The sequence below is a fragment of the Cygnus atratus genome, chromosome 8, assembly GCF_013377495.2.
Source record: "Cygnus atratus isolate AKBS03 ecotype Queensland, Australia chromosome 8, CAtr_DNAZoo_HiC_assembly, whole genome shotgun sequence".
In the NCBI taxonomy this organism is placed as follows: domain Eukaryota; kingdom Metazoa; phylum Chordata; class Aves; order Anseriformes; family Anatidae; genus Cygnus; species Cygnus atratus.
Window position 1 is genome coordinate 31,770,270 of NC_066369.1, and position 18,144 is coordinate 31,788,413.

The window sequence follows — 18,144 nt, forward strand, 5'->3', positions numbered from 1 at the left end:
GTGTGCTTCTCCGAAAAAAGGGAAGGGATAGAAGTGTGGCAGAGGGGAACCACCAAAAGGGAACCTGGAAGTCACTCCTTATGAAAAAGAGTAGTCGAAGTGAGAAAATGAAGATGGAAAACGAATGGCTGTCAGTTCAGCCGACCTGGGTGCATGCTGATGGTCCTGGGAGAAGATGAGCTATCCAGGTCTGGGATGTGTGTTTGGACCGTAGTAGCTGGGCTCTTCTGCAGGTACTGCAGGATGGCAGCAGATCACATGAAGGCTGAGGCCACGCAAACTCCTGGAGGTCCCTGCATGGGCTCTAACAGGCTCAGCGGCTGTGGAAGAAGCGTGTGCTATGGAACTGGAGCAAGGCAGCTGCCTCAAAATGGGGACACACAGAAGTGGCCAGGTCACCATTTCTCACCCTTTCAGACTTGGGAGTGTATCTGTTAGCCAGAACTGAGAAGCTGGAGCATCTTTCTGTTTCATCTCCAGCAATTGTTGTTCAACCCGTAGGTCTTTTAAGCTGGTGAAGAAGATTTGAGGATTTTCAGTGAAAAAGCACAATTTAATTTGTATTTGAAATAGATGTCTTCCTCTGAGGCAGAGAGTGTACCTGCTGTGTATGCTGTGGTGGATACACTGGGATTATATCTGAGTCGAACAGTGAAATTTATGAGATTCTGCTTTTTTTGGATCCTGTTGTGATGGCAGCCTGGCACAAGATAAAGCACAGAGCCCTGCTGCATGCGGTCACCTGCTTGGTGTGGATCTGCACAGCTCAGGGTGACACAGACTCAGTGACCTGCTGCGGGAATAGCCTGGTGCTGCTGGGGAGTTAAAGAACAGCAAAAAAAGTCCGTCCTGGGCATTTTTCTTCCCTTCTGATCTTGGAAGAATAGTAGATCTTTCTGAGCTGTAAAGTGGGATATTCACAGCACAGACTGACTTCACCAGGCTTTTCCAGGAGTAAGCTGATCAATGTCTGTTAGCACAGAGGAGTTTGGGCATTGAAGATTTGGGTACAAGACGCAACAGATTTCTCTGCCATTGCTCACTTTGGGACTATCCCTCTCATGTACTAAGATACAGACCTGCCAGAAATGTGGTCTAGTTGTTCTGGCTAGTTCCTTTGCCAAAATATAGTCAGCAAAAAAACACGTCAGAGCAAATCAGTTTTGCCTGCAGTCACTGCAGGAACTGCGTGTCTTTCAGTGTTCAGTGACTCAAGTAGCTCCAACTGCATCTGTATTAATGATGTATTCTGCAGACAAACCTTGAAAAGCCATTCAGATGTATTTTTGCTGTGACAACATGCAATAATTCTAATGCCCTGGCTGCCATAACTTGCAAGGCCAGGTGAATGTCCAGTGGGTAAGAATTGTTTTGATTTTTTGCTGTATTAAGTTAATCGTGTCTGAAATACAGTCTCACCACTGGTGACTCTTCCACCAGGATCATAAACGTTCCAAGGTAATGAGGATTCGACTTTGATGAGGAGATGTGGTTGTGCCCTTGGCTGGTGTTAACTCAATGTGAAGCACTGTTTAAGTAGCTCCATTCATCCAAAGACACTTTTAGATACTGAGATGTGCAGTCATAATGCTCATTCACGTTCAGGCTCTTCAAATAAAACTGCTGGATGATGAGTGCCTGTAATCTGAAAACAATGCGATGGAGTGACAATTCATGGAGGCGGTAATATTTGGTCATACAATGGAGCAGGAATTTTGCTCATTCCCTTACAGCTAAGTTGTGTGCAATTATTTATAAGCAACTTCTCAATCTTGTATGTAGGAAAAGTGTAAAATTGTCTTGACTTATTTTTATTTGCAGAGATTGGTCTCAAATATTTATCTAATTCATGTGCCTAAATAGAGAACATGTATTGAAGAATAAGCAAGTATGCAAGTTTACTATGTCAGGAATAGAATTCAAAACGCAAACCGCACTGGTTAGATCACTGCTGAAAATGTGGAAGGCAGTGGTGCAGAGGGGATAGAGGAATGGCAGTAATTGCCCGTTTTTTTAATGAAAATATCAGAATGTCAAGCCAATGTAAATTCAATGTTTCACTTACATTTGCAAAATATTAGAGTTTCAGTTTGGTAGAAATTATCATAGAAATTGGTAATTTGATTAATTAAATTTTGTAAGGAACACATTTTTTCCTAGGACAAGTTTAATTTAATTAATCATGCTTTCTGTACACAGCACACTACAATGGACAATATCTGTATTTGTGGCATAAACCTTATTCCAAACTAGCTTCAGAAACAAACAAACAAACAAAACATTCCAATGTCTGCAGCATGCACTCTGTTTCAATTTATTGTATTTTTTTCAGTTCAAGAAATATTTGGAGCAGAATCATGTATTATGACATGAGGAGACAGCTATTTTCTGTTCGTAAAACATACTCTGTCTGGCTAATCTCCCTTTATTCTCCTAGAGCTGCCAAATGTACTGTACATATCCTCACTGCTTTTGGTCACAGTTGTTTCCAGTCGTGGTCAAAAGACAAACCTCTGATGTGATTTAAGAGGTTTGCTTTGACTTGACTCTGTAAGTTGTAATAATTGCTTCTTTGCAGCTTCCTGACTTTCTGGCCTAACGGGTTGCGTTCCCCACAGGCAGGTAGCCATATCCAGACCTTAATGGGATCACAAAGCCTGCAGCACCGGAGCCGCGAGCAGCAGTACGAAGGAAACATGAACAAGGTGACCATCCAGCAGTTTCAGCCACCACTGCCTATCCAGATCCCCTCCTCGCAGAGCTCTCGAGCACCTCAGACGGGGCGGTGTCTCATCCAGACCAAGGGGCAGAGAAGTACGGACGCCTATCAGGAGCAGGTAGGAAAGTGTGAGCATAATGTAACACTGACAAAAGCTTCATTTTCCCTTCTTTTGTGCATAGCAGTAAGAGGGAGCCTGGGGCATTAAGGGCAGGTGTGCCACACAGCGTGAGGCACACAGAGGCAGGCGAGCAGCTCTGTCCTTCCCAGCACCAGGCTCTGACACCGTTCTTTCTTGGCTTGACCAAGCAACACAGTCTGGCACCGAGGTTTCTGTCCAGAGCTGACAGAGCTGACATCACTGGGGCACACTGAATTTCTACCAATTCCTCCGTAACCTAGCTCAGAGCTAACAGTTCAGCGTATTTGGCAAGGTGCGGATCTGCTCAGCTTTGTACAGGCTGCTGCAGCTGAGCGCCCAAAAAGGCCAGCGGCAGCTCCGCTCCCCGAGCCGCACGTAGCGGGTGCTGATCAGCTTCTTCACTAAGTGGTCCTATCCCTGTTATATTTGGCCTTAATGGTTTCAACAACAACAACTGTATGAGGCACCTGACATGAGGAGTAAGGCTCAAAATCATTAGTAAACCTTTCTCCTGAGTAAAATGTTGGGCAATCCATGTCAGGAGCAGCCTGTATTAAGTCTCTGAGTACACCATTGAGATTTGGAAACAATTGCTTGCGTGGCTTGTGGTACGTGTTCAGACTGGCTCAATGAGTAGTCATTAAGCTGCACTGAAGTAATTTTTATTTTATATTAAGTTAGCCAATGCCATTTAAATTCACCCTGACTAAAAGATAAGATTCAGCACTATTTTCTGTAGTAAGGCACTTGGAAAAGCCATTGGTGCTCAGAGCTACTGGGGCCCTGGCCCTAAAACTGGCAGTGGTTTGAAGACCTTCAGGTTGCTTACTGCTTGTGTTTGTCACCTGCGTAGCACCCAGGGGTGCTGCCTGTGCGACACCTTCTGGAACAACACAAGTGCACAAGATGAAGTCTATGTATGGGCAGATTCCCTTCTCACTGGCATATATTTACCCAAAGTTCAAGTGAGAGTGAAAAATTTGGCCAACATGAACTGTCTTTTCAAGAGTCCTTTTTTTCTTTCCTTGAAAATAAAATTTTTAATATATGCAAAAATAGACACAGTGTTGTGAATATTATAGTACCACTGCAGCATGTTAAAACAATTAAAATACTTTCATTTTGTAACAGTATTCTACTGGCTTTTACTTTTTTTTTTTACATTTTACTGTGTTGCGCTAAACAGCTTTTGAGAGGGTCAGCTCAGCTCAGTAATGGTAAAAGGGACTGTATGAGAAGAAGATGCCATTGTTTAGGTAGCCATTGTTTAGGTAGCGTTGGCATTGACTTATCTTGCCATATCTTTTTAACCTAGTTTTGTGTGAGAATAGAGAAGAATCCTGGCCTTGGTTTTAGTATCAGTGGTGGAATAAGTGGACAAGGCAATCCATTCAAACCTTCTGATAAGGTAAGTAATAAATTTCTCACTAAATAGGCTTTATTTTAGAGTGCATATAGAGGAGACATAGATACCGTGAATGACATTTCTATGCACTTCTGTTGTGATAAATGAAAGAAGTTTTCCCATGCTTGGCATTTTTCTGTTAGGGCAGCAGTGTTTGCTTTCTTTTTTTTCTGCTTAATGAAGACAAGAGAATCAAACCTGAAGTCACATGGGTGTCCGGGTGTCCAGCTTATAGCCCATGTGTAAGATAATTTTTCAGACTGTTTTCTGGAGTATCATCTCTTTTGCTTTTTTTCTTTCAAGACTCAGTATAGGCCCTGATTAAATTGTCACTAGAGTCACTGGAATGCTAAAACAGCATTGTCTTCACTGGATAACTGAAATACCAGGGTCTATAGCAGGGGTGTCAAATAAAATAGGCCTGGACCACAACCTGGCCTGGAGATAAGCAGTGATGGCTTACAAACACCATGACAAGCAATCTCCTAGTTTGTAATGTTAAAAATTTTACCACTATGGTACATGATGGCCAGGGACACTCAGTATTCATTCTGGGAATTACACATTTAAGAGGATGATACATCTCTTTAGTCAGTGGAAGGATGACTAATAAAAATACAACATCTGGTGATTATCAGCTATACAGTGCTTTAGGATTAGAAAACTCTTGCTTAGACCTGTGAGTTCATCTGTTCCGTGCAGTAGAACTGACAGGAGTTTGTTAGAAAATGAAGCCTATGGGTACCTCTAAGTTAAATGTATTATTATAGTTTATATTCTTTGATAATATTGGATTCAGTTTCAGGAGGCAGTCATAATTTACAAAAACACTGAGAATGTTTGGCAAATGACGAAAATAAAAGTGAATCTTCATCTTGTATCAAAAATTTGAGATCTGCATGCAAATTAAAAAAATAATTTCCCCACCACTCTCAACTACAAGAGATTCTAATAGGAAATGTAAAATGCTCTTTAAAATATCAGTCTAACGCAATCTTACTTTCTTTCAATTTTATCATTGATAATCCCTGTTTTGAACTTAAAGGATAGTTCACTTTAATGTACATGCCATCAGGCATTTTAATGATTAAGCCCTAAAACGTACTCATTTTTGGTGTCCTTTTTTGGGACTGCACACTGGTATTACACTTTATAACGTCGTGTCCCTTTTTCAGTTTGATGTATGATGTTAGAATTAAGCTATACTTCTGTTGTCTATCATTTGCCTGAAATTATTAAGAAGAATCTCTGTCCAACTATGAATGTGCCTACATGGGTAACACATTCAGTGCAGTAATAGCTGTAGATAGACTTAATTTTGCTAGTAATAGAAATGCAAAGTTATGTGTAAGGTAGTGATGGGGCGGTTATATTGAAAGAATTAACAGTTAAGGTTTTATGTTATTACACTGAACCATTGCTTCCTATGCCGTTATATCAGATTTACCATGTTTGGAATGTCATAGAAGCAGTAAGAGGGTGACCTTGTCTCTCATCATACATGACAGTCATTTGTGATGGTTTTAAGTCATACACATGGTACTGCTCTGTCTGCAAGACGAAGTCAGTGGGGATGGCAGCAAGCCCTCCTCTGCGCGGTGATGTGCCCCTGCCATGACGTGCTGATGGTGCTGTGAAAAGAGGGAAGGACAGGAAAAGCAGTAAAAAGCACAGAAGCAGTCATTTTGAATGGCAGACTTATGTCACACATTAATGGTGTGTGGATGAAATGTAAGCATGATAGAATTCCATCCCTCTGCTCTGCAGGAGCTCAGCTTTCTGTGAGGTGAATAGAAATACTGGACAGTACCTTGCTCTGGAAGGCTACAAAATCCCTCAAATGCATGATTTGCATGATGATAAAAAGCAGGGAATTCCCCTGGTGTCTATCTGAGCAATGTAAGCGGCTAAAATGTAGCCTATGCCCCACGCTCCAGGCTGCTTATAGGAGCTCACCGTCGGCAGTAGGGTAAGGACAGCAGAGAGGGTGAGACTGTGGGTGCAGATGTGCAGGACTGCAGGAGCTGTATGGGTACTATTTCAAATGCATTCATCATCCAGGACTCAATCTTTGGTTTGGGGTTTTATTAACATATTTTACAGAAATTCTAAATTCAAATCTAGAAATATTCTTCATTATTTAATGATTTATCCCCTTTCAAAGTCATTCCTTCCTCAGACAATGGATTAAGAGAAGTTGCCACAGACCATTGCTCCGTTTTAATTAACCTCCTGATAATCCTTTTACTCTTGTCTATGCCCAGAAACTATTCCAATTGCACATTATTTTGTGAAGCAGAATCTCAGTTTCAAATGACCCACAATTATGTTTGTATCTGGAGGTAACTGGCTGAAGGTCACGGAGAGCTGCTACAAGTCACTGCCGTTGTTTGGTTACCTACAAATTAAAAAAGGAGTTTAGGTTTAGAGCATTGTCTGAGTATATAGATCCACCAGAGCAGCAGTTAGGGAGACACCTGTATTTTGGGAACTAGTTCTTGGTGATAGCATCCTAACCTCTGTTACTTCTGACTTATAGGGTATCTTTGTTACTAGGGTTCAGCCTGACGGACCAGCATCCAGCCTGCTCCAGCCTGGCGACAAGATCCTCCAGGTATGGCTGGGTTTGACTGCTTTGTAACTGAACTGAGATATAAAGCCAATCTTGGCATCTTACAATAATATTATTTTCAGTACAACTACACTTTTTGGTAGTATGGCACTTGATTTATAATAGAGTGTTACTTGCAGTACTCTTGAAAGCTGGTCTCGGAAGAAACAAAGCTGTTTGAAAACCAAACAAGTATGTGGGAAAGAGGCACTGGGGTGTGCTGGCTGACAAACCCCTAACCACTAGCTGGGAGCTGAATTAAACCCAGAGAGCACATTAGGAACAGAGGGAGCATCGCACAGCCAGGAGCCAGGCTGGCCTTTGTTTTGGTTGGCAGATTCTGCTCCCTCCCCAGGGATGCTGGATAAAGCACATTCATGCCAGCACCAGCTTTCTGAGAGGACATGGCACTGCAGAAAAGGGCTAATGATCACAGTCCGCCACAGGAAAATCCAGGTAACACAATTTAAACTTGAAAATACAAATGTTCCTTACATCATATCCAGCTTTTCAACATTAATAGTGCAAGATGCCGCAGGGAGAAAGGAGCTTTACAAGCAGTTTCTCTAGCAGAAGGATATGCCAAAGTAAGGCGTGTTTCTAGTTTTCATCTTTGCAGCTGATGTGACACTGGTGTAAGGAGCGAAGCAGTCACACCCTGGGAGAGAATTGTGGTTGGCATTGTTTTTGCCTCTCCTTTGCTGCCTCGTTTTTGAATGTACCTGCATGAAAAGCGGCCCTTCTGCTGGGTTCTGCACAACTTACAGAGAAACCTCAGCCTTTTGTTTTCTTTTACATTTCTGAAACAAATATTTTCTGTATTCAAATGAACTTTTTAAATAGAGGTCTCAGGTTCTAGAAGAAAGGCAGCTGTTCCCTAAAATACCTTTCCAAAATTCCTCTTTTGCAGAAAATGGTGGTTGTTGACACAGAAAAAATGTTTTCTGCCATGTCCTGCAAGGTTGTTTGTTTGCTTTTAAGCCTGGAAAATGTATTAACCACTGGCAGCAAATAGTATTACTTTTGACAAAATGAAGAGTCATTGGAGTTGTCTGAAAGGTTTATAACAGTTTTTAAAGCCATTTGGCCTGATCAAGGGTTAGAGGTTAACTGTGTTGTCATCGGTTTATGAAGAAAATCAGCACACCAAGGACATTGTCAGACATCTTTGGTAGCCTTCCTTCTTCTCTCTTCCTGCTTCCCTCTCTCCTTCGCTGCCCCAGCCCCTCCTGTCTGGGCAATGCAGAACATCTAATGTCTAACATCAGCTCTAACATCTACAATTAATTGTTAGCATGTTCAAAAACACAGTGGAAAAAAAAAAAAAGAAAGTAGATTTGCTAAATGAGCTTATAGGGGTGGGGACATTCTTGACGGGTTCTCTGAGGGCTGTGTGGTTCTGTGTGGGAGCAGTTCTGAAAGGTACATGCACCTGTCACCTCTTTTGAGATGTTTCTTTTATGGCTTTTGTTATGCCAAAGGTTTTCTCCTGCTATCATTAGCATGGGGCACCTAGCAGGCCCTTGCTTTAGCATTCAGCCACCCTCACAGGGAAAACATTGCTCCTTACATCCAGGTGGGTTTTCCTGTATTTCAGCTTCTGTTCCTGACGTAGGAGCATTTACCTGTACTGACATAATCACGTTTAAGGTACTGCTGCATTTTTTTAGGTAGCAGATTTCCCTCTGCTAACTCTTTTCATCACTTATCTGATGAAGTTTGTTTGACTTCGTGCTCTTGGTCATTCTCGTAGGACCATATATCAGTCTCAGCAGTTTCTCATTTGTCACTGTCAGTACATCATTTTAAATTCTCCAGCAGGAACATTTTCCTTTGGTTTGCAATTCCTTTACGCAACCATAATACCTATTACCAGGTATTGATTTATATTGTTGCAAATAAAGGAAGGTCATTAATCTCATAAAGGAATTAACAGGGGAAAAAAATACAGGTGTGAAGGGATGAAGGATATTTTACTTCTCAAATACAAGCAATGCCTTTAGCTAACAGCATCCAGTTCCCAAGGTTCTGTGAACTTCAGCGTATTAATACTCACTGGCATCACTTGATCCCCAGGAGCTGCTTTCACTGCTGCTTGCACGCTGCCTCTTCTGGGCGCTCTGTGACTGCCTGCTGCCATCGCCTGAGGCAGGAAGGCTTCACTAACCTACTCGTAAATGTTAGTTAAAACGTCAAAAACTGTAAATGTACATATTGTCACAGCGCAGTAAGCTTATGGAATTACCCTGAGCTAGAGACCTGGCTCCTCTCTCCCAGTGACCTCCTTGGTCCCGCCGTGCTTGCAGCGTGGGCACCCCGGGCACGGGTCAGTGACAGGGCTTCTGCCGGGGGCCCTGGAGGGAAGGGGAGCCCAGGGGCAGCCGAGCAGTCACCCTGCCTTGTGTGGGGTGGCAGCACAGCCACGGCAGTCCTGGAATGTAACCTGGGCCCAAATTGTGAGGCTGTCGTGGGTGGCTAACTGGCAGGTGTGTGCAGCGAGCGCTGTCTTTGTTCGGTGCCTGGTGAAGGCCGGGCCTTGCTCTCCGTTTGTGGATGTTCTACTTATCGATCACACTGAGTAAGCTGTTGATAATTAGGTTAAAGTTTGCCTATTTGAAATAACATTTTAACAGCCAATTGCAGAAAGATTTAATTAGCACTAAAGCAGAGCAGTTTGTTCAGTAATTTTTCACTCCCCATACATGCGGTGCCTGACCAAGCCTGTGCTGCTGCCGGCCGTGCATCAGGCAGCACCGACTCCTTTGGGCTCCATAGTGTAGCAAACCCTTACGTCCCAGAGTTCTTAAGAAAATATGCTGAATATCGTAGAGTCAGAGAGAAACTCAGGCTGGAAGGGACCCCCCTGAGGACGCCTGGTCCCTCCCCTGCTGGAAGCTGCACTAATTCCCGAGGGTGCCGAATCTCTCCGGTGCGGGAAGAGGGAAATGTGTTCTCCCAGCAGTACCATTCAAACTCCTGCTTTCAGGAAAACATCGTATGACTGTTGTATATTTTAGGCTTGTGTGTCGTTTCCATATATCCCTTTGCACCCCCCAAAATGAAGATATTAAACAGAATCTCATTTGATTTTTCTTCTTGTTTTTGTGTTGCAGGCAAATGGACACAGTTTTGTACATATGGAACATGAGAAAGCTGTATTACTACTGAAGAGTTTCCAGAATACAGTAGACCTAGTTATTCAACGTGAGCTTACTGTCTAAATATTTTTTTATAAATAGTAAATATGCCTAGCCAGATCTAATGTTCAAACAGATTTATACATAGGAAACAAATTTTTGCCAATTGCTGGACCAATGGCAAACAGTAGTGCCAAATGTATAATACTCTATGTTAGTACCGATCATCTTGAAAAAAATATATTAACTATATAAATATATTGTTCATGTGGCTATGTATTAGTTTTAATTGTCAGCCTCTGGCTGTGCATTGGTGCGTTTTTTTAATCAAGTTACTTCTTAAAGTCAATTTCATATGATTTCAAAACACAGAAGCACATACAAATTCTTTAGGAATTCTGCTGTCCATCAGAAACACTGCCTCAAAGTTGTATATGCCTTTATAAAGATAAAATATATTAACCTGTACTTCCCATGAAATATTTCTATCATGTCACGTACAAAAATATAGAGAAAAAATATTTTCATAAACACCTCAAAGAAAGTATATATTAAATTAAATTTAATAATGTTCATTTATTTTCAATGCAAAGATATTATATGCCTTATGAAAATACCTGTACATATGCAGTGTGTATAGCTGGCTCCATACTAATTAGTAAAAATGTCACTATACAGGGTGAGATACTTAATAAATGATACTGTCAACTCTGGGACCTAGATATAAATAACCTACATGGAGATTGGTTAACTTCCTTTTCTTTGGCACTTTCAGTCGATTCCATGTGAACACACTAAGTGGACGAACAGTGAGGTTAGACAGATACACTCCATAAATGGAAGAAGTTTATGATGGGTGGCAGTAAAACTTCTTTTGTTGCTGCTAATTTTATTATTTTAACTTTTCAATATAAAAATGTAGGCCCCTTCCTTGCATTGCCCATTCCCCCAGTCTTTGGTGTTCTGTATTCTTGCTCTGGTGCAGGCTGTTATCCCCTTCTCGATATGTTCATTATCAGTAAGGCTTTAACCTTTATACAACCCTTTATTTGTGTAACAGTCTCTTTAAAATGAGTGGGGATAGATTTAATCTGAGATATGACATATCACAGGGGGAGCAGAAGAACGGCGCTGAGAGAGCATGGGAAGAGCTTTCCCACTGAAGTACTCAGTTTGAAACCCTTAAGGTAAAAATCCTCGCGCTGTTCTCGGCAGAGCGTACTGGCAGCACAGAACTCTGCAAACCTGCTGCTGGTTCAGTAATTCAGGCGTACATCATGGGCGTAACTGACAGCAAGAAGGCGAAATAGAAGGAAACCTCCCACGAGGTGTTTTCGAGGGGTGCTGTTGCCGTTGGCCTGGCAGTGGTTGTGGTGGGCTGCAGGGAGAGCTGCAGCGCGGGCAGGAGGCTGCAGCCGGGCCCTGGTCAGGTGCACGGTGCTACGGCTCACGGGCATGGCAAAGGACGTGTTACTTTGCTGCTTACAAGAGCCTCTAGAAATTCTCAAACTTTTCTTCTCTTCCCATGAGCGCACAATGACTGAGGTAATTATACTTCAAATTAAACTAACGTGACTTCCAGAGACAATAGTGCCCTTATGTCTACTGCCCTGCCTGCTGTATGGACCTAGTCGTCCTGCTGTAGAGGTATAAATGCATTTTGTGAAATTTTGCTGCAGTCTTGTTTATAGTAGGTGGAAGGACTGGACCTATCAAAGGTGCTGGCAGCATTCCTGATGTGTCCCTTATGTTACTGAGACACACCGCTGCTTGGCACTGCTGCACGTGCTGCTTGGCGTGCTAGGGGCTTGCATCAGGTCCCTAAAACCCAACGAGTTCAGGAAGAGCAGTCTGCGGGGGTTATTCCGTGCACAGCAATCACTTTGGCTTCGGGTGTTGGGAGAGGAACTGGGAAGAGAGAGGGACAGCCAGACCAGGACCCTGAATCCTTGCTCTACTCAGTTATTATCTCTGTGCATGCACATCTGGCTGCTCTTAGAAACTGCCTACACAGCGAGGGGACCTGGGGCCTCATCCCATCCATCAGCCACAAGGAAAACGCATAATCAGCCCCTCCTTCCCCCCAGCCTGGTCATAACCGTCAAAACGAGGTTTCCAAATGAACTCGGCCTTCCCAAAGCTGGTGCAGTCATTTTTTGCCTCTCTCTGGAAGCTCCTAGGCCTTCTAAAAAAGACTTGTTACATTTGGGAAGGAAAGGGTGGTATAAAGACCACCTATGGACACGGGAAAGGAGAGAGAAGTACCCCATACATAATAGGTAGGAGTAGGAGCTATCGTCAATGTTATGGAGCAGCAGGATTTTTATTGTGTTTGCACTCTTTTCCCTTTTTTTACCTCTGTGGTGGTGTTTGCAAAGCACGGTCAGGGCAGCCCCTGGCACTGTGCAGAGAAACACAGCCCGCAGCCCTCTCTCAGCTCCCCACAGGTGTTTATTTAGCAGTCGCTTGGAAAGTGAGACTTTCACATTTGCATGTAAGTTCCCTGTCCTGTGGTCGTTGGCATCTCCCCTCTTCTCTTTAATCAACAGGAGTGATTAGGTTTATTAGTATAAATATTAATGAGCCATAAATTCCAAGCTGACTGAGCAGGTTCCCACACAATACGAATTTTTACTTAACACATGCAAGCATTCGCACTGCAAGAGCTTCTGCACCACCTGAGTGGCAGCGCACCACCAGATGCCCCGGTGAGCCATAGTAATGCTAATCCTAAAATGCACTGTTTGAATACATGATTTGATTTTGTCTAGAAAATAAATTTAAATAATGAATTCTTTTCAGTAAATTAAAATCTTGATGCTACCAGCCGAAGCTGCTTGCTGAATTCACATGATTTGGGTTTGGATTGCTATTTACCACATTTTTTCAGCTTCCATTTTTTTAGTCTCATAATGTCCCCTCAAACCACAGAGGCTCTGGCAGAACCCATCTCAAACTTTCCTAGCATGCATGGCATGTCAGAGGCCAACATTACTATATGTAAGCCCATTGCCCTTAAGAGAAGTAAGGATTTTTTCATCATATGCTCAGAAAATTGCAGACACCTACATCGTTTGTCATTAATTATACTGAAAGGGAATTAGGGACATTAATAGGTACTTACGCATCCAGCTCCTCTTTGGAGCTACTTTTGTCTTTTCATGCAAAAAAAGTCACTTAAGAACATGAGCACGCATGCACACGGAGGTGCAGCGAACATGTGCACATCTGCTGCTACACGCCCGGGGGCATTCCGTGATAGCACAGCTCCCTAGCGCAGAAATTTTCCCCATGACTTCTCCTTCCAGCAGGAAAACGGAGTAAATTACTGCCGCAGCTTTGAATCCTGCTGTAATGCTGCCCACTGCCACGGTGCAGAACTCGGTGCACACCCACCCAGCGCTCCCCCGAGCGGAGCTACAAGGCAGACATCTGCAGCGCGTGGCGGCATTAAATACGCGGGCTGCTCGGCAGCTCCGGGAACGTGCTGGGGAGCTGCAGGTCTCGGAAGGGTGACAGGGGGCCCATCCTGACACCTATAACCAAGGTAACATGCAGGTGAAAAATGGGAAACCGAGAAAGGCAGAAGCGGTCTTCGGTGTTCGTTAATTCTGTGTTTTGTGCTCAGCTGGGTTTCTGCGTGCTGAGTTTATGAGAGCTGAAGCGCAGTGGCACAATCAGCCGGGGCTGTGTGCAGAACTGTAGTTCAAGATTGCTGAGTGCTTTCATTAATGGATTATAATGAAAACGAAATTACAATAAAATTGAATTAGTGCAATGGAATGCCAAATTAACTTATCCAAAACTCCTGCTGACTCTAGAAGGGGATTGCGGTGAATTTGGCCTCCCAGATGAAATATGCAGTAGTGAAGCTTTAACATTAACCTCCATTGTCCAAAATTACCAAATATTTCCTCTTTTGGCATTATTTTTATTCAAATTGGTAGAGATGATGTTTAGATAGGACTAATGCTATGAGCGACTGAACTGACTTCAGTGAGACTGGTTAGGATTTGTACGTTAGTCCTTTGAAATAACTTGCACCTTTTGTCTCTCCTGGAGTCTCCAGCAGCCTCACGTACACGATCGTGTACAGCCCGGTGTGCAGGTGGGGAACCCGGCTATGTGCATGCTGTGCACATAAGTATTGTATATGTGATATATATACTATTTATATATATTTGTAAAACTAAATGTGGTTATATGGCAAGTGCTGGTGGTAGATGACAGTTTACCCAGCGGCGAGTTCCGTGTGTGGGTTAAGTTTCATGTGTGTGACGGGATTTTGATCGAGGCAAGCAGGCGGGGAATTGCAGATGGTTTCCTTCCTTCGGGCTGTTCAGCACTCCCAAGTACCCCATATGTTCTCCCACAGTAACTACACAGTCACTCAAACGCTCTGTTTTTCTGAAGCTACTCATGGCCATGTTAGTACTGACTGAAACACGCCGGGTTAGAAATAGCACTGGAAGGTCCGGCGTGCCGCTGGCAGCTCTCCCCGGCAGCGCTGCCCCTGGTAGCTTTCAGCTGCGAGGTTCCCATGGCAATGGCCCCGCTCGCGGTGAGCACGCAGCTCTGCTTTTCTGGATTTTCCATGCAATAAACAACAAACGATCCTCAGGGAAGGGCTGGATTGGAAAGGGACGCCTGCGCTGTAATTCCCTTAGCCTCCTCATTTTGCAGCAGGTTCTGGGGAGCTCAGTGGTCGCAGTCCGGGTTCACGCTGCCGGCAGCGCCCTGTCCTCCCACGGCAGTGCCCCCATGCCTCCACGGCAGTGCCCCATGGGCTGCTGTTAAGAAAAAAATGAAGGGAAAAAAAAAAAAAAAAAAAAAAAGCCGCTCCCCAAATGTTTTTCTTATTTTGAGAAACATTTTAAGAGAGGACCACAGGAAGCCCTGTGCAGACCCTTCAGTCCCGATAATTCATTCATTTTTCCATTCACAGTTTGCGATTTTTATCAGGGTGTTGGTGAACTGTGATATTTACAAGCGAGTTGTTCATAATAGCTATCTTCAAATCAGTGTTGATGTTTTCTAAGATGTATTTTGATGTGTCCCTGTCTGTGTGTACGTTCCATGGACCTCCATCAGATACAGAGGTAACAGCAGCGGGTGTCAGCTCTGCCAAGGTGGTCGGGAATACCCGGCCCGGGAGACTATCGACACTGTTGTGGGGTGGCCTATTTCTGATCAGGAATTGAAAAACCTTGGAAACATTGCTCTAATAGCCATACGTTTAGCTTATAGATGAATATTGGAAAAGTCAAATCAGTGATGTTGGAGAACACCATTAATCTTCATGACCCTAAAGTTCAACTAAAAAATGCAGTACAAAGTATTCGTGAAATCGGTTTGCTATTGTTAGTGAGCACTTAAAATGTAAAGACTCTCCTTGGTTAAACCTCTCTGGCTTGTAATATAGCATTGAATTACCTTATGCAGAGAAAAGCCCGCATATTTATAGCTCTGTGTATATATGTATATATCTGATAGGGATATATGCAACAGTAAATGCAAAGACAAGAGGAAATGACAAACCATGCGTTCCAACCTGTTCACATGCAGGATCTGGTCTCAAACAGACCCGGGGATTAAGACCAGGCTGGCTGCTTGCTCCTGGAGAACTAACTGGCAGCAGGACTAAGGTTGGGGTTTGTGTGCTGCCCAGCCTCTCAGATGAAAGTTAAGCTCACAAGCACCCGGGGATCTGTTTCACTGTAGTCTAACCCCTCGCCCACACAGCCAGGCAAGACACATAGAACAGAAAGAAAACACAAGAATCAATTTGCCCAAATTTGTAAACAAGCACAGGAGATTACAAACCTCAGTTGTGGGCTGCGGATCCACTACCTACCTTTGCAGAATTTACCTTTGGGATTTCCATTTCAGAATAAAATGCTGTCTAAAGCTTGAGCTCCTTACCCAGGGGCTATTGCACCATCCTCGCCATCCCGCCTCAGCGCTCTTCTCCCAGTTCTTCTGCCTTCAAAATTCTCATTTTCACAAGGGCACAAAGACTTTCCATTTTATTTTCAGCCAGTCAGGTTTAAGGACTTATTTCACTTGTCAGTCTTGCTAGTATGAGTGGAATACAAAGTGATGATACAACTTTCAGGCCAGTAGTTTGGATAGGATAAGAACTAATTGGTGGTTTGGTTTTGTTTCAAACAACTTTGGTTCGGGTACGTTTGATCGCTGGCGTTAGCCACGCGTGCAGCACAGCAGTGACACCAGAGGCCAGGCAAGGAAACCCGCGCTCCTCCCCAGCGGCGTGAGCCGGGGGCGGCCAACATGACTTTTCGTTGCAAAAGCAAATTTCAAATCACAGTATTTGATAGTCATAGAATTAAAATAGTTTCGTTCAAACAAACAAAAAAAGCCTTTGCCAATCCTTTTTGCTTGAGAATTCCAGCAAATATTCCAGAAGTGAATGACATCATTGCGTTGTATGCTGAATTTTCACGGCCCTCGTGAGGCTTTTCCTGCAGCACCACCAACCGAGCCACAGCCCTGCAGCACAAGAGGCTTCATCTTTGTAAATTGGGGCCTTCTTTGTCTCTTTGCTAGCATATGTGGCTTTGCCCTGAAACCCTGGCCAGAACAAACACTTATCAGTTAAGTTTTCTACTTGTGAGTACTGTATCCAGTTCAAAACCAACAGCTTACTTTATTAAAAATTTTACCATTTTATAAAAGACATGTTTAATTATGATGGAGATGGCTGTATTGTAATTAATATTTTGAGATAATTGTGATTTTGAGCTTAAATTATATACAGAAAATGGTCATTTTTGTATGTGTTAAAAGATTGCTATATTACAAATGACTAACTGTACTTTTCAGTTTAATTACAGTATTAATGTAAATAAAGCTGAATGAAAAATATTTACTACTTTATTAACATAGATTGTGAATGTACTTAATGTTTTTTGCAGTATAAAGACTTAACTGAACTTGAAAGCTGCTTCATTTTATGTGCAAAAAGGTACTTCAAAATTATATTTTAAATCTATTGATTCAGTGCAATCAATTATATTGTCGGTTAATTTGCACATGCAGGTTGTATCCTTCCAGTTTTATTTCATGTATGACACTTATCCGTAAGGTGCATATTGTGTTTAGAATGCATTTTGCAGATGCTTCTGTACATAAAACAAATACAGGGACTAAAACAATGCTGTGCAGTGTATAGCAGAGCCATTTTTCGGCTTTGGTGTACCCAACTTTTTCAGTATTTAAAAAAGTGTTTTGAATAACATTAAAAAGTCTCTTTATTGTATAAATAATAAAAATGTCACCTTATTGTAATTATTTTTTGTCATTTTTTACTATTGGAAAGGATCTGAGTTATGCAAAATCACAGTTCTACAAGGGATGGAAGATGAGGCAGTTGTTACTGACCCATCTCGTTAAAACTGTTGCAGGGAGCTAGCAGCTACACCTGCATCATCAGTGATTTAAGTTACAGCTTCAGAAATGTTTGCTGTATCTACCAGCAAACAAAGCAACGTTTCAAGAAAGAGTCGTTTTAATTACAGATAATTACAGATATATCAGAGAGAGACTTGAAAACTGATCAACTCCACTTGTTCAGCACATCACTACTGGTGAGACATCAAATATGGCAGTGAAGTGTCTGCACACTTAGGAAGAAAAGCTCAGGATTTGCTGCTCTCTGTGGACTAGTACAAATGCCTTACACAGGACAGGGGAAAAAAAAGAGAGGGTCACAGGGCTAAGAGCAGCAGCAGTTCAACCATCCAGGTAACCACGGAACAGCCCTTGACTTGTTCAAACTCGAGAACAGCTTTGGTTCTTAACCACCATTCTTTCTGCACAAATACACTGCCAGGCATTTTTAACAGGAATTGCCTTACCCCTTTCTCTTCCTTTTCCCTCTCCCTCCTGCCAGTACCCCACCACTCTTTCATCCTAAGTACCAGGCAGGCATCAGGTCTCTGCTGTCTCCAGCTGTACTGGCCAGGTCTGGCCCTCCTCCGGCCAAGCACACGCCGCCACTCCGTACAGCTCACTAGGCCAGGCTGCGTTCCCTGTATGCACCCTAACCACCACCAAACTCCAACCACAGCACCTACACGGTACTTACAGTGACACAGCCGCAAGAAGTCA

At 43.0% G+C, this 18,144-nt stretch overlaps 1 protein-coding gene across 1 annotated transcript in view; it reads left to right on the forward strand.

Annotated features, from left to right (window-relative positions):
• LRRC7 (leucine rich repeat containing 7) overlaps positions 1 to 10,555 on the forward strand; it is a 156,947-nt gene extending 146,392 nt beyond the window's left edge. Inside the window, exons 22-25 of the mRNA XM_050712363.1 lie at positions 2,619 to 2,837; positions 4,177 to 4,269; positions 6,806 to 6,880; positions 9,991 to 10,555. Coding sequence (XP_050568320.1) covers positions 2,619 to 2,837; positions 4,177 to 4,269; positions 6,806 to 6,880; positions 9,991 to 10,098 — 495 coding nt within the window. The 3' untranslated portion in view covers positions 10,099 to 10,555. The remainder of the gene's footprint in view (positions 1 to 2,618; positions 2,838 to 4,176; positions 4,270 to 6,805; positions 6,881 to 9,990) is intronic.
• The last annotated feature ends 7,589 nt before the right edge of the window (positions 10,556 to 18,144 follow it).